At 35.4% G+C, this 15,930-nt stretch overlaps 3 protein-coding genes across 3 annotated transcripts in view; 2 read left to right on the top strand and 1 right to left on the bottom strand.

Annotated features, from left to right (window-relative positions):
- The window catches only part of LOC113768983 (nucleolin 1-like), a 7,159-nt gene extending 2,069 nt beyond the window's left edge, over positions 1-5,090 (top strand). Inside the window, exons 2-10 of the mRNA XM_027313477.1 lie at positions 524-603; positions 811-870; positions 1,499-1,612; positions 1,697-1,777; positions 1,885-1,965; positions 3,217-3,745; positions 4,160-4,257; positions 4,346-4,376; positions 4,460-5,090. Coding sequence (XP_027169278.1) covers positions 524-603; positions 811-870; positions 1,499-1,612; positions 1,697-1,777; positions 1,885-1,965; positions 3,217-3,745; positions 4,160-4,257; positions 4,346-4,376; positions 4,460-4,623 — 1,238 coding nt within the window. The 3' untranslated portion in view covers positions 4,624-5,090. The remainder of the gene's footprint in view (positions 1-523; positions 604-810; positions 871-1,498; positions 1,613-1,696; positions 1,778-1,884; positions 1,966-3,216; positions 3,746-4,159; positions 4,258-4,345; positions 4,377-4,459) is intronic.
- Positions 5,091-8,422: 3,332 nt separating this feature from the next.
- LOC113768810 (omega-hydroxypalmitate O-feruloyl transferase-like) lies at positions 8,423-10,261 on the top strand. Its single transcript, XM_027313306.1, has 2 exons — positions 8,423-8,867; positions 9,230-10,261. Exons 1-2 carry the CDS (start codon positions 8,427-8,429, stop codon positions 10,085-10,087), a joined length of 1,299 nt encoding a protein of 432 aa, XP_027169107.1. The 5' UTR covers positions 8,423-8,426; the 3' UTR covers positions 10,088-10,261.
- Positions 10,262-14,983: 4,722 nt separating this feature from the next.
- On the bottom strand, positions 14,984-15,565 carry LOC113768982 (auxin-responsive protein SAUR72-like). Its single transcript, XM_027313476.1, has one exon. The coding sequence runs from the start codon at positions 15,563-15,565 to the stop codon at positions 14,984-14,986; it is 582 nt and encodes a 193-aa protein (XP_027169277.1).
- Positions 15,566-15,930: the final 365 nt, after the last annotated feature.

Below are 15,930 nucleotides of genomic sequence, written 5' to 3'. Positions count from 1 at the left end.
TTCTCATGAGTTTGGTCAGAAATCTTTGAAATGCCCATATTCTGGCTATGTTGAAAGAAGGGAAACCTATTGTAGCTACATCGTGTTTACCACAGCATAGGAGGTATAATTTGGAAACTTGGTGACAAATTGATTTGGAGTTTTGTAAGTTACAATTAAAGGTTTTGACTTTGTTATCTTATTGAGTAAAATTAGATTTGTAAATCGTATGCCTGATATGGTTCTGTCTGTTGATATTTGAGAATAGTTTTAGCAGATTGGAAGGATAAGTGGTCAAAGGCTTCTTTTCCTGGTATCTTGTAGGCACATTCATTTTTAACTTCTTAGAATTCCTCAATGCCTTAGTTTAGTGTTTGTTATTGCTGTTGAGAAATGCTAAATTGGATTATTTAGTTTTCTTAGATCCTTTTGTCCCTAGCATAGTAGAATTTCTTTCGCTTGTGGCTGTTGTGTTATTGTCTATATGTTATACTTCCTTGGAAAAGGTTTCACCTTTTAAGATTGATCTTGTGAATTGTTTCAGTGGCATATAAGCTATCAAAAAGAAAAGCTGATGACACTCTACAGATGCTTCACTACATTCTCTTTGGCAAGAAAGGAAGGGTGAGTTTCTTTTTTTTTTAACCCAAAATATTCATTGTTTTTTTTTTAGGATTGCATTATTCAATTAGCTATTTTGTAGTTAAACTAGAAATGGCTGCCAAATGGTATGCGTATGGTGCCTTATGTACTTGTCACTTTCTTTTTGTAAGCTCATTTGGGAATGAGAAGTATTTTGTCCTTGTAAAGTATTTTTGTCTTGTGATGCAGGCACAGACTTTGAAGAAAAACATAGGCATGTTTTCAGGCTTTGTCTGGACAGAAAATGAGGTAAAAATCACGTGGAACTCTTGGTCCTTTATTTCTTGTTATTATTGGTCTTTTTGGTAAAGCTTTTTATGCGAAATGGTTGGATTTGTATCTCTCTTGCTGTGGGTTGTGCAGTTTCTGATGGCTGTTAAGTGTTCACATGTGGTGTTTTATTCATGAAATCAGTGGTTCTTGGCTGTAAATCATCCAACTGCCTTGAGCATGTTATGCCAATTGGTTGTATTTGGATCTATTGGGTTGACAAATCAACTACCCTGCTGCTGCATGATAATTAATAAGCCTGTATGAGCCATTGACCTTGTGGACACGTGGGAATCTGAAGATGGATCTAAAACTGGGAAGGTCCTTGTCATTTGAAACTGGGGTAACTGGGAGAAAATTTTTTAAGGACAAGTATTCTACTTTATTCTGTTCATTTGCTTTCCACCATAAGCTAAAAGATCAAGTTGTTTGTATGGTTTTTGCTTCTGTTTTTTCAAAGCCATAGTCATGAATAATTTGTGAACTTGGGTATATTTTAAGTGGGTAATCTGATGTAGCAAGTTTATGTGTACGCCTAGATGAATGGGTTGTGATTTACTGATCATTATGCTGACATTATATAATCTTCCTTGTTTGACGTCTTCAGGAGGAAAAGCAAAGGGCAAAAGTCAAGGAGAAGCTTGACAAATGTGTTAAGGACAGATTGTTTGTCTTTTGTGATATCCTCAATATTCGGTTGAACAAAGCTGTTGCAAAGAAGGCAAGTTGCTGCTTACTTCCCTGATGGTTATGTTATTTGTTGAAGCATCCATTTATTTTTAATCAATCTTGTACACTTCCGTAGGAAGATCTTTCAGCAAAGTTATTGGAGTTCTTGGAATCCCCACATGCTACCACAGAGGTTTTGCTTGCTGACCAGGAACAGGTGAGTTACTCAAACATCTCTCTCTCTCTCTAGGTTGAATATTTGGCTGTCTTTTCCTGCAGAGTTAATAGGTCATTCTTGTTCTTAAAGTTGTTTGTTTATCTCAGAAGGGTAAGAGACGGAAGGTGAAAGCATCAACAAGTAAAACTTCAGGCCCTTCGGATGCAGCTACAGGAAAGTCAGCAAAGGTTAGTGTCATTTATATGATTGCCAGAACAGTGTACGGGAAAAGATCTGGTACATATAGATTTTTCACGTAGATGAACCTGTTGAATGGGTGGTATTGTATTTACAATGCCAATTCAATGTATTTCCAGTAATCAGTGGACATTCTGGGTCATTTAAGTAGATTGTTGTCTTTGTACTTGCCAATGGAGGATGCCTAAATGTTTCTTTGGTTTGTCATGTTATCAGAAAGCTTTTTCTTTGGTAAAAGGAACCCATGATAATTTACATAGCTTGTGGATGAATCTCTTTTTGGCATGTAGATGATATAAGCAATAACTGTTCTTTTCTCCATCTCTTTTACCAACTAAAATAAATGCCCTGCAAGATTGAAGACTCTTACTGGAGAATGGTAGAGTTTCAGTTAGAGCAAAGGGTTTTGTCATTAGTTACTGGAACTGCTTGCTTGGGGCATTAATGGGATGTCCCTTCCACAAAAATGGATTTCGTGTAGTGTTCTCCAGCGAGTATGGTCCTACTTTTGATGGGTTTGGATAGTGGTATAATTGGAATTTTTGCTGTTGTTTAGCAAGAGGGGTTTCTGGAGTTTATCTTGAGTTGTCTGTTTACGTATGTTAGGATGAAGTTTTTGTGAGCAACTTCATTCTTTCCTGGATCATGGATGATCTTGTTATGCTGTCCAGGCCTAGGTTGTAACAGAGTTAATTTTCAACTTTTTTATTTTCTTTGTTTGGGTTTAGAGATTGATTGTAACATTTGTCTCTGGGATTACTGAGAGATGTCTGATTTGACTGTTATGGTCTGGTGTGTATAGTTTCCTTTGCTTTCATCTTTCAAGTAACTCATAGCTGAATCCAGCTGTTTTCTTTTGGAAACAGCCTTGTGATTCCATTAATTTCTGATTAGATAAGCCAGGTAAAAGGAAGTGGCCCTTCAGGGTCCATTAAGTAATATTTATTATCTGCTTCATGATACTGAAGTTTCTTTGTTGTCAAGCTAAGATGCCAGTTTCCTGTATAATATTTCTGTAAGTCCTGCTGTGCTGCACAGAAAATGTTTTTTTTTTTTATCATGAGAAAGGTTATCAAATTTAGTTTTTTGAGATCAAAGTGCTACTAGTTTTTAGTATCTTGAAAGCATGTAGTATGTTATCAAATACATAGATCATTTGGCAGGTCATGGTTTTGTTCCGATTTCTTTGGCTTTTTTTGTTTGTTGCCAATACTGGTAATGTTATTTCTACTCAATTTCAGAAACAAAAACAGGATTCTGAAGTTGGGGAAAAGCGCAAGCGTTCCTCAACTGAGGATGAAGAAGATGATGCGTTTGAGCATTCTGACAGCAAACAAGAATCTTTGGGGGATGAGGATAGTGATGCAGTTGTCAAAGCAGAAAGTGATAATGAGCAGAGCAAGTCAGATGAAGATGTTGAAGAAGATCACGAGGAACCCAAGCAGAAGCCAAGTGAGAAAAGTGCTTCTAAGAAGAGTGTGAAGAAGGAATCTGGTGATAATAGCAGGGAGAAGTCTAAGGCAGTGAAGAAAGAGAGCCCAGCCAAATCTCCCAAAACCTCTGGTAAAAGTGCCAAAAAAACAGTCAGTTCAGGATCTAAGAAAGTTGCTACTGAATCTGACTCAAAGGAGAAGTCCAAAGTTTCATCTTCTAAGAAACAGAAGGTTGAAAAGGAGAGCGAGAAAGTACGTGATGCTTCTGGGAAAGAAAAAGCTTCAAGTATTAAGCAGTCAAGCAACTCTTCGGCAAAGGGTTCAGGAAAAGATCAAGGTGTGTTGTTTATTGTTTAATATAGTTTGATCCAAAATCTTATTCAAATACTGATAGCATAGTTCAGAGTTTTATTGCCATTCATCATTATCATTTTACTGCATCCATGCATTGCACTGTATGGCTTCGGAATGTTTGAGGATTCTGTCCTTGATTTTGGACTACTAGCGTTTATGCTTGACTAGTGGTTAGTATGTTATTGATGTTAGTTCATAAGAGTAATGACCTTATATGAGATTGGTTGTAAAATTCACTCAATTTTTTGAAAGTTCCAAGATGCATGCATTGTGTGGCGTAATTGCATCTGGGCATATTTGTTGCAAATATTTGCTGCATGATTGTTCACTTTTCCGAAAGAACGTCACGTCCATTGGTATGCTGTGAACATGTTATAACTTGCTTTGAGACTTACAGGGAAATCAAAGAGTGACAAGAAGGCTAAGGCAGAACCCAGCAATGAGGAAATGCATAAAGTAGTAGTTGCCATTTTGAAGGAAGTGGATTTTAACACTGTAAGTGGTCTCTGTTGTTCTCTATGGAGCATAATTATTTCTGACAGCGTGGAGTCTATTATTAATCTTTGTACTTACTTAATTGCAGGCAACCTTATCTGATATTCTCAGGCAACTTGGTATGTTTTTAATGGAATCATATGATTCGGACTCTTTAAGTTACACTTGTGGTTGCTAAGTTGGTTGACTTTATTGCCTTCAGGAACCCACTTTGGAGTGGATCTAATGCACCGAAAGTCTGAAGTTAAGGCTATAATTACTGAGGTTATAAATAACATGACCGACGAGGAAGATGAGGAAGATGATGAGGAAGCTGAGGCTGGGAGTAATCATGAGAAAGATGAGGATGATGACAATGATGCTTAAATTTAAAATCCAAGCATATGCCGTGGATGAGGAATGTATCAGTTTGAATTAGTTGTTGAGTATGATGATGAGAAGCGTTGTACAAGGGACTCTTATCAGATGGGGGTGTGCAGCACAACTGCAACTGCGGTATCATTTCCTTCTGTCAAACTTCTTACAGATGAAGGCGGAATAGGTCACCTGTATCATATAACATTTAACTGTGTGTCTGTACTTTGGATGAAATCTCACCATTAGGGATTTTTTACATTCTAATCCCCTTCCTATCTTTAGCTTATAGCTTGAGCATGAAATTGATGTAGTTGTATTTATTTGATGTTAAACTCTGTAAAACACCTAGGAAATTTTCCAGAAGTGGGTTCAGTGAACTTAGATTTGTAATTTTTATACTGTTCTTTGACACATAGATGAGACATTTTACAGTGAGAAGGGTGGATTTGAAAGGACGGTCTTTTACTTATCTTCAATGTCTTGAGTTTTCATTTTGATATTGATGCGCTGCAAGCCATTAAGCCTGTAATGTGTGCAACTCTTTTTACTTTTGCTTGTAGTAGTAATTTTGGTTTTTCAGTTATTAACAAGATGCTTGCTCCTGGAAGCATTCTTCTTGCTTGCTTTGGAAATAGCGTCGTTGTCAAGTTGCTATCCTATTTCTAGTTTACTTAGTGGAATCATTGTAAAAATAGAATAAACTACATTCCTCCACAATTAAAAAAAAAGTACAGTAAATTTTCGGATATGATTGTGTCAAGCAAATACCTAAATCCTTCGAGTAGGTAAAATAACCGTGCTATCGCTTGATAAAACCAAAAAAAAAAAAAAAAATTAAATAACCTTGCTGTAATGTAAAAGAGAAAAAAAAGGGTTGTAAAATCAAATGTAAACAATATCTAAAGCACGAGCTGAAATGACACCTTTTGTGTTCCTAAAAATTTCCTCTATAGATAATTGTATATATTAATCTAGCAATTGCACAGGAACGCTCATGATTCCATTAAATAAACGCAGACTACTCGTAGTTAAAGGAAAAGAATATCAAATCCATGTGATGAAATCCATCTCTCATAAGTGGGATTTTACTATCTATCATAGGTGGTTGGCGTTAAAAATCATTTCATCAATGTCTGTTAATTCCAAATTGATGAGTATCATATCTATCAGATGCATAGATCTTCTGTCTCACTTGTTATCTTATAACTATGACAGTTTTGTTCTTAATTAGTTCTTCTTGATAAGAGAATAAAAGGGATTTCTGTCTCTGGTGGGTTTTGGCTGCATTTTAACGTCATAGTCGGTGTGATCTGATCATATGTATATCCTTGACCTGATGTTTCCACTGGTGCTGCTGTCCTTGATTCCTTGCACAGCATGTATGGTTTAAGTTTATCTTAAAAACGTTGGAAGCTTTGCATGGTTTTGGATTGATATTTTCTGCAGCTTTTCTAGAAAAATATACTGTAACGATTTGATATATATGAGATCAAAAGGTGATTAAGAAACGTGTTCGTGGAAAACATAAAAAAATTTTGGTAGAAAAATCCAATCCAAACACTAATCGAATGACAACTTTATTGCAATCTCAAAATTGTCTTGTCTGCATAATATAGTCTCAGATAAGGTCGAAATGTTGAATTCAGAAGTGAGAATATGCGTCAGAATCTGATATCACCATTTGGGACTATTTCTCACAATCATAGCTATCAACAGGAAAGCAAGGGAAGAAGCAAAATTGTCTTGTCTGCATAATATAGTCTGAGATAAAGCCGAAATGTTGAATTCAGAAGTGAGAATATGCGTCAGAATCTGAGATCACAATTTGGGACTATTTCTCCCAATTATAGCTATCAATAGGGAAAAAAAAAGGGAAGATGAAGAGGAAGAGGAAGAAGACGAAGAAGAGAAGAAGAAAGCCAATCCAATAGCACTGGATTTTTGCCCTGAAATATTGCTTAGATATTGACTAATTTCGTGATTATTACTCAAAACATAGCTTTGGCATAATTAGGAATTATTTTTTGGCAGTGCTACTAAGCTAATGTAAGTGAGCAAAAAGTCTTTTATTTCCCCCTAATCTCAAGCAATAAACAAAAATCTGAAAGTAAATTTTTTGTCCCTCAACGTTACCATATGTGGGAGGAACAAATTTGCAATGATAATTGCACAAAAAATAATTTTTTTTTGCAATAATGAGCAAAAACTTGTGATTAAGTTAGGTAAGTGCTGTTGTTCTGGATGAGGGTAGGGTGTGCACCAACTAAACCAAACTCATACATTAAGTTCTTAAGTTTGCTATTCTGTTCTAGTCTAAGATTTAAAAGTTTTTCTTTGGGTTTGTTAGGCTACAATATCAACGCACATGATATATATGGGTTTTTTTTACTTTCAGCCATGGCTTTCAAATCAATTATTATTGTTCTTACATAATCTATCTTTTTCAGAATTCTCATGCAGCAACTTGCTCAATCTAATTGTCAACTTATCAGAGATTAAAAGATCAAAAAGGGCTGTGCTTACACATTTGGTAAGCCCCATTAACTAACTAATCATCCTAACAGAAAGTTAGAGGTAAACCCATGCAGAAGTGTGGTCTTCTTTTCCTCTTTTCAACACATACATAAGAAAATAATTCCTCTAATTTAGGTCATACATGAAAATTAAAAAAAGATACCAGAAGATATATGTAACTTAGCATGAAATGTACTGAGAAAAATGAAGAAGAGAGTGAGATGAAAGAAGAAAAAAGAAAAGGACTTATAATGGAGAGGAAGAGATTTTAGGAGAAAATAAGGAAAAGGGAAAACAATAAAAATCACAACATTAGCTAATGCCTTGATGCTGTGACATGTTCTCCTTGGCTGTTTCAACAGAGCATAACCCTCAAGAAACCCAAAACACTCTTTGATTCTTGAGTAATGTAGGGGTGAATTGCCATCAATCTAGGCAAAAAAAGTGCCAACTTAATTACAAAACCATGATGCTGTGGAGATTTGATCATAATCTTCTTTTCTTGTTGTTATGCTATATTATAAGTGAAGTAACTAGGAATAAAGTGATCATCTGCGGTAGCGTGGCATTTTGCTGCATCAAATTTTAGATGCATCAAGCAATCAAATTTGGACGCCAACCCTACCAACCAACCCCACAGGATCTTCTCTACTACGCCGTGTTCTCTTGACTGTTACTAAAATTTTGTTCCATGGCTAGTAGCCTAACCATACCAATATGAGTATATAGAATTTGTCCTCACCAAATGACCAAAACAAAATTTACTAAAATCAAAAGTACAATGGGATTACGTACATAAGAATTAATAGGCAATGTTGACACCCCCCCCCCCCCCCCCCAAACACAAAGAAACCCCAAAAGATATATATTAGTCTTATATCTTCTTTCTCTAGAAGTGTACAAGAAGAATCTTAGCAATTAAATTTGCCAATCATAAAGTACTAGTCATTTTCATTGGACCATCTTTGTTAACCAAAACTTAACAATCTTCAAATTTTGCAAGCAATTGTCTTCCTATATATTCCTTGAATCCCTTTCCCCGAAATATGATATTCTCAGTTTAGCACGGCCAACAGATAGAAAAGCTCTCTTTACTAGTGTGTGCTTATTGAAGGTAAAATATCTGAACATGTTTTTTTTCTCGACTGTCTTTACTAGTTATGAACAAGTCATGAGATTTTATCTCCACTGATGCAATTTGCATGAATGAAACACTCTAAACACACAAATTTCATCTCTTTGAATTTCACTAACATGGTGTTTTGACTCAGGATTGTGTCATTTGAACAATTTTAGCAATGGAGAATGGTAAGAGCAACACATTTGAGCTCACCGTCAAGCAGGGACAACCAACTTTGATCCCTCCAGCTGAAGAAACACAGAAGGGCCTGTACTTCCTCTCAAATCTTGATCAGAACATTGCGGTGATTGTTCGTACAATTTACTGCTTTAAATCAGGGGAAAAGGGCAATGAGGAAGCTGTAGGGATGATCAAGGATGCTTTATCAAAGGTTCTTGTTCAGTACCACCCTCTTGCAGGGCGTTTAACTATTAGTCCTGAGGGAAAGCTGATAGTGGATTGTACCGGAGAAGGGGCTGTCTTTGTTGAGGCTGAAGCAGATTGCACCATTGAAGACATCGGCGACAACACAAAGCCTGATCCTGTTACTCTCGGAAAGCTGGTTTATGATGTTCCAGGCGTGAAAAACGTACTGGAGATTCCTCCTTTGGCTGCTCAGGTTACAACATGTCTTTAACTTCTATTTCGAGTATTAGCTCCAGCAAACTTACATCTTTGAATAACTTTTTGAGTAAAATATAAGCAAATCTCTGTGGTTAAAGAAAAAGGCCGCGAATAAAAAAAAGGGAAAAGATTTTGATTCAGGAATTAGGCTTTTGCAATGTCACATGTATATTACATGATCAAGAAAAGAAGTGGAACATCTGAATTTACATTTTATCCTTGAAAGTTCAGTAGAGCTTTCATAACAGAAATTATTGCAATAGTGCAATCTTACGGTATGTGGCTTGCCCTGCTGTTTATTGTTCCTTTACCCTGGAAATTTAAGGTCTTTGAGTGATAACTGATTTTGCTCTACAGGTGACTAAGTTCAAGTGTGGAGGATTTGTTCTTGGGCTGTGCATGAACCACTGCATGTTTGATGGGATTGGTGCAATGGAATTTGTCAACTCCTGGGGTGAAGTTGCCAGAGGACTGCCTTTAAAAGTGCCTCCATTTATGGACAGAACCATACTCAAAGCCCGAAATCCTCCCAAGATAGAATTTCCCCATCATGAATTCGCTGAAATTGAAGACACATCAAATACTGCTGAACTCTACAAGGAGGAAATGCACTACAGGTCATTCTGTTTTGACCCAGAAAAACTCGAAAAGCTCAAAAGGAAAGCTTTGGAAGATGGAGCTCTGGCCAAATGCACCACATTTGAAGCCCTGTCAGCATTCATATGGCGATCTCGTAGCCAGGCCCTGAAGATGAAGCCTGATCAAAAGACAAAACTTCTCTTTGCAGTTGATGGAAGATCAAGATTTGATCCCCCAATTCCAGAAGGCTACTTTGGCAATGGAATTGTGCTTACAAATTCACTTTGCAGCGCGGGTGAGCTAGTCGGGAATCCACTTTCATTTGCAGTGAAGCTAGTCCAAGAATCAGTCCAAATTGTCACAGACAGTTATATGAGATCTGCTATAGACTACTTCGAAGCAACTAGAGTAAGGCCTTCTTTGACTGCAACGCTTCTCATCACAACCTGGTCTAGGCTATCTTTCCATACTACTGATTTTGGATGGGGAGAACCTGTTTTATCAGGGCCTGTAGCCCTTCCAGAGAAGGAAGTAAGCCTGTTTCTGTCTCATGGAAAAGAAAGGAAAAGCGTCAATGTGCTTCTGGGGTTGCCAGCTGCTGCAATGAAAACGTTTGAAGAGCTTATGCAGATCTAAAGCTCAGAACCTTTTGTTACTGAATCTTTCATCCTGCATTTTATTCTACCTATTGTCATTATTTATGTTCTGTATTTGTTTCCACAACACTTACATTTCCTGATCCAGGAATGTATTCCAAGCTATGTTTCTGGCTAAAAAAGATTATGTAAGATTATCGTTCCTGATTTTGTACCAATACCAACAGTTGAACAAGTGCAATTATTGTTCATATTTCTTTCTAATGTTTGATCAACGTTGATTGATCACATAGATTACTGTGCATATGGAGGGGCAGAGCCAGGCTACTGAGGCAGACAAATTGCCCCCCAACCCCTCAAATTTTCATAATTTTTTAACCGTTAATTAAATTATGGGAAAATTTTCCCTTTACTCTCTTTCTAAAAATATAAAATTTTCCACCATCGTATTTGAAAAAGTAATAAATACCACTTGAATGGACAAGGATTCAAAATTTTAGAACAACAACTGCATTATAATAATTTTCTTCTGTAAACCAATAATTGAATTGGAACGTAAACTATATGTTATTGATCCAAGTGATTATTGACCCCCTAATCATGGACCTTTAACTCCGCTACTGTGTATATCCCTTTAACCCGTGAGAATTCAACGCAACATGAGCTCTACATGAATGCTCAAAACTATGAATAAATTTTCTCATGTTCTTTCCAAAGCAAGTATTGAGAAGAGCTAGCAACGTCTGCAAAAATTTGGAATAGAATACACGGTTAGTAATGATTTTTGATTGAGACAATTGTCGCTATAAGTTTTTAATGCCCGTCCCAATCTCACAGAAGTAATCATTGGCATGGATTAATGAATGCGACTATCACTCTATGCCAAATCTCCTTTGTACCAAACAAATAAAAAAATACAAAATTCAATGTAAGGTTGTGTTAGACCAGAACAAAAAAAAAAAAAAAAAGGCACAGTTCACAAACACAAAGGCTGCAAAGCGATGTTGATGAAAACTTTAGGGGTGAAACACAAAAACCCTCGAATAGTTTCATTTTGTCAGTTTGAGGGTAATAGCAATTTGAATCACAATTTAGTTTCCACACATTAGTCCTTATGCGTTTTACTGGATTTTCGAATCTTCTTCTAGGAATGTACCTTATTATAGTACATATGAGAAAGAAGGGCAGATAATGAAGTTTGTATAGCTCATTATTTTCTAAAAAAAGTAAATAAAATGCTAAAATTGTTTTTATTGATGCCAGTTTAACCACATCAGTGTCATTTGAAAGGACTATAAGCATTTAATTAAGGGATAATTTCAGAAACCTCCCCTGAGGTTTCTGATAATTGCACATAAATACCCTCTTATATGAAAAATTACACTGCCCTCTCCTTGATTGACATATTTGATAACAAATTAAGCCCATGTGAGAAAAAGTAATCTTAAAAGTGATGAATCAGTCTTGTCAAACAATTATATTCCAAGTCCGCCCTTATTGCCCCTATAAGAAAATGAGTTAGAATTTTGGGCAAGAAAAATGGCAATAATAAAAGAAAAATTGGCACCAAGTTAATCCCCTTGGAACGTGAAAAAAACATTAAACAAATCAGCATTCTAGATAGTAAAGTCTTATAAGAATAGTTAGAAGTGCAACAGTATCCAAATACTGATAATGATCAACCTAAGTGTACTAGTTATATTCATTTCATTCAAGTTGTCAAATCCATTTGAAATATGGATATAATTGTAAAAATGTACCCCCAAAAGTTGAGCCTTGGTAGTTATTATAATGGTAGAACCACAAGACCACGAAATGGTGGATTTAGATTCATCTGCAATATTTAGTAGGAATTTATTTGCCATGTTTCAAAATCAAAGATTCTAGATGTACAAAGCACTATAAACTAAATAAACTAAAACAAGTCTTAAATATAATAAATAACAAAGTCATGCACTTCAAGTTTATTGAATACCCACCAAAAGTTGTTATGTTGTTCAATTCAAACATATTACAAGGAATTACATCCATATGGTCTACAAACAAGTTGATTACTAGCTCATTTTCATGCAGTTTAAACCTTTCCGGTAACTGCCTTGTTAGTATTGGCATTCATCGTTGCAACACTTGGAGTCCCACACCTCATATGCAGCAAATAATTAAGATTTTCAGGTAATTCATGAAGTGTTTTCTTACAAACATCATTCAACAATTCTATACAAGAATGCTTATCAAGATCGACATTAGGAATCCTGATTCTTTTCCCATTGTAGTGAACTACAATGTCATGTGCAACCATAGGTAATATCCTGTTTTATACAATTAATGATTAGTATCATAGTTGTTATTTACTAAAACCAGAACTCGAATAATAAACTAAAACCTTCTTTATCATGTAATGACATCTAAAAGCACCTTTCAGAATGCAAAAAACTCCTTAAACCATTATAATTTTTTTTCATTTACCCACATTAGATAGCTTTATTATCCCGAAACAATCTCAACTAATCTTTCATTCTTCCATTACCATTCTTTATTGCTCAACAAGTTTTACAAGTCGTACAACTGGTAAATTGCATATAAAAATATTATACTTGGAAGACTTATTATGGGATAATTTCAGAAACCTCCCCTGAGGTTTCTGACAATTTCACTGAGCTCCCCTGAGATTTAAAAATTTACACTTACCTCTGTTGATTTGATGGTTTTAGTAACAAAACTTTAAAATGATATTGACTTGGTTAATTTTTTAAATAAATACCAAAAAATGCCCTTACATAATGAGTTTTAATTTATTTTTCTATACAATTATAAGATTATCTAGTATAATTATAAGGAAAATATGCCAAAATTTTCATGTCCATACCTACTATTTGATAAACAACTACAATAATAATTTTATCACTGTGATAGAATACTTTTGATGGTACTTTATTATGGATTTAGATTTATAAGATAGAAAAAAAATGTTAAAATAATTCATTTAGACTTTATGAATTTTTCGAGTAGTGGAATTATCATAATTTAGTAGTGGTTTTGGACCTTTTTTTTATTTATTGTTAATTTTAGTACCAAAAAATAGAAAACAAAGATCAACAAAAATATTAGATTGCATATAAAATTAACTCGTCAAAAAAAATTACTAGTTCGATATTTGGTTACAATAGAAACTAGAAACAATAAGAAGGCAAAAGAATGAAAAAATAATTTTAAAACTCGTTCTAAGTATAAGCATACCAAATAAGGGAATTTCATTAAAATATTTAAGAGTAAATCTTTGACTAAAAATTACCCTTTTTCTGTTCTATGTCTGTAATAATTGGAACATCCTATCGAAATTCAGACTAATTTGTTTCATGTGCAATTGCTAAATCATCCCATTTTTGAGACGTGTAGAAAATGTATGTGAGTTAGCAAAGCGAAGTTACTCCTAATAGATTGCATGGGAAGTTCTTGTCATTTTTCTTTCCTTTTTTAATCAGCAAGAGACTCCAAACCTTACAAAAAAGAGAAGGGAGAAAGGAAGTCCTGAGAATCGAACCACAGACATCATGATCTACTAGCTAACATTCCTACTAGTTAAATTGGGTTTTGAGACAAGTCCTTGCCATTTTACACAGGAGTGAAATGGCTTAGTAATTTTGTCAGGTATGGAATCCTTTAGTCATTTGCGAGACAATATATAGGCTACTTATATTTCCTCACTTCTCAGATCTCGCTGGACTTGCTATGCTTCCCTTTCGTCCATACTTACAGCACTTAAAAGGCCATGTTATATAATGGCTAGACAGGATGCTTTTGGCAAAAGCAGCATGAATTTCCTTCCTCTTACATTAACTGATATGAAAGTGATTCCTAGCATGAGAGATCATATCCATTTAAGTCACCTGAAAACATTTATCAACGGCCGATTGGTCAAAATGTTTTTTTATTTTTTTGAAGGATTGGTCAAAATGTTTAAAAAAAACTTGAGTTGAAACTAAGTATTTTTATTCCGTACTAGGAATTAAGTAATGCTGGGCTACTATATCAAAGGTTAATAACTGGATACAATTGATCTTTCCAGCAAAGGGTTACACAAAACTCAGGCAGAGTATAGGGCTGTTCATCACATGATTTAGCAAAATTATATCAACCATATTTAATCAAATCTGCTTTTCTAACTGGTCAAATCACATCATGCAGCATCAAGCTAATTGTATAATATGAAGTATTAATTGTGTGAGATGTGCATTTATCTACTTAATCAAACACGATATGCAGAGAACCAAATGATTTTTTAGTGGGAAAGAATTTTTCACTAAACTGACAAAAGAGTTTGACCGCTACTCATACATGATAGATCGGAATATACAGACTACAGGACAGGAAAATCCCAACTATCTTTAGTCTGTCCTCATGATGTTGAGTATCTATGATCTATGATGTTACGTGTATGATGTCTAGTATCTATATATGCCTTTAGTGTGAGATAACAATGCAATTACTTTAAACTTTCTGATAATGCAAGTCCTCTTTCATAAAGTTGTAAAAGAAAATAAAAATGCACAAACCGCTTCTTGCTTTCTTTTTGAAACCAAAAAGCCAAAGGTTTTATGAAATGATGAACTCAGCAGTATTTGTTATACCTCAATTTCACACAAAAAGAAAGATATTTTTCTTTGAACGTCTATTTTTTAAGAACGTGCAATTCAAGAAATTACTTCAAAATAGTTGAGTTTAGACGCATGCACGCAGATGCGGCGTTTCAGTAGTTGAGTTCTCAATTTTCTTGGTATTCAACCATTCACATTGATCTTATCAAATCTCAGTATCCCATACTTATTAGGATAGCCTGAAATGAGGCATAGGAAGAAATCTATATGGCAGAATAACTTAGACGACAAAAAAAAACTCTTAGACAAAGCAATAATTAGAATCTATACATTTGTTCGATTCAGAAGTGATTCATCTTCAGCAACCGGGGTGGAGTGAGAAGTCCATATGGACTATAAACTTCAGAGATGGTGCCGTTTCGATGACGCCGTGCCGGAGTGAAAGGACTGCAGGAGCCACATGCAAATCCACCACCAGCTGATGAATCAGAATCATCAACCGTGGCCTCCTTGCCACAATCCATCTCAGCTAAGACTTTGTAAAAAAGATCAACATCACATGGAAGCAAAAGAGGGCCTTCATTGCTATACCCATACTCCAATGCAGCATCGTCAAGCAGCATCTTGAACAATGGATGATTAGCACATTCTGCCTTGATCACAAACCTTTGTTTCTCAGGACCAACATACACTGAAAAACAACCTTTAGGAGCAACTTTATACCTTGTTCTGTACTGATCATCATGATTTTGTTGAGATTTTTCAGCTGCCCCAGTACAATGCCATGATTTACTCTTCGACAAAGAAATGATAGCAGCACCCTCCATTCTTGAAGGTTTTGCCTGAATGCTTTGAAATGATAAAGAAACCACCAATTTCTTGATCATTGAATTGTTCTTCCACTTGCTCTTTCCAGTATCCATTATTTGTCCGTCCAACAGCTACAGGCAAAAGCAAAAGATACAAATCACGAATATAACAAAATACTAGTACTACTCTATCGTTATACTTACAATACTCGAGTTCTTTGGCTTTGCTTCAACAAATTCTTATATATAATTTCTCTACGTTTGCTGTCATGAGGGACGAAATTGATGAGGTGCAGTTGTTAAGTTGCTAACTGGGGCAATTTGTAAAAAGAATAGGCAACTACGTGGTATGGTTTCCGCACCGAATATAAATACTAGTGAACCAAACTATACAACGTCCAATGTCAACAAACTCATGGACCTAGGACAGCCTTGATGTAGTGGGCAGATATCTAATCGAATGTGACTAAAAAGGGGCA

The sequence above is a fragment of the Coffea eugenioides genome, chromosome 4 (genome assembly GCF_003713205.1).
Source record: "Coffea eugenioides isolate CCC68of chromosome 4, Ceug_1.0, whole genome shotgun sequence".
In the NCBI taxonomy this organism is placed as follows: domain Eukaryota; kingdom Viridiplantae; phylum Streptophyta; class Magnoliopsida; order Gentianales; family Rubiaceae; genus Coffea; species Coffea eugenioides.
Note: the sequence above shows the minus strand (reverse complement) of the source record. Positions and strands in the feature narration are given on the sequence as shown.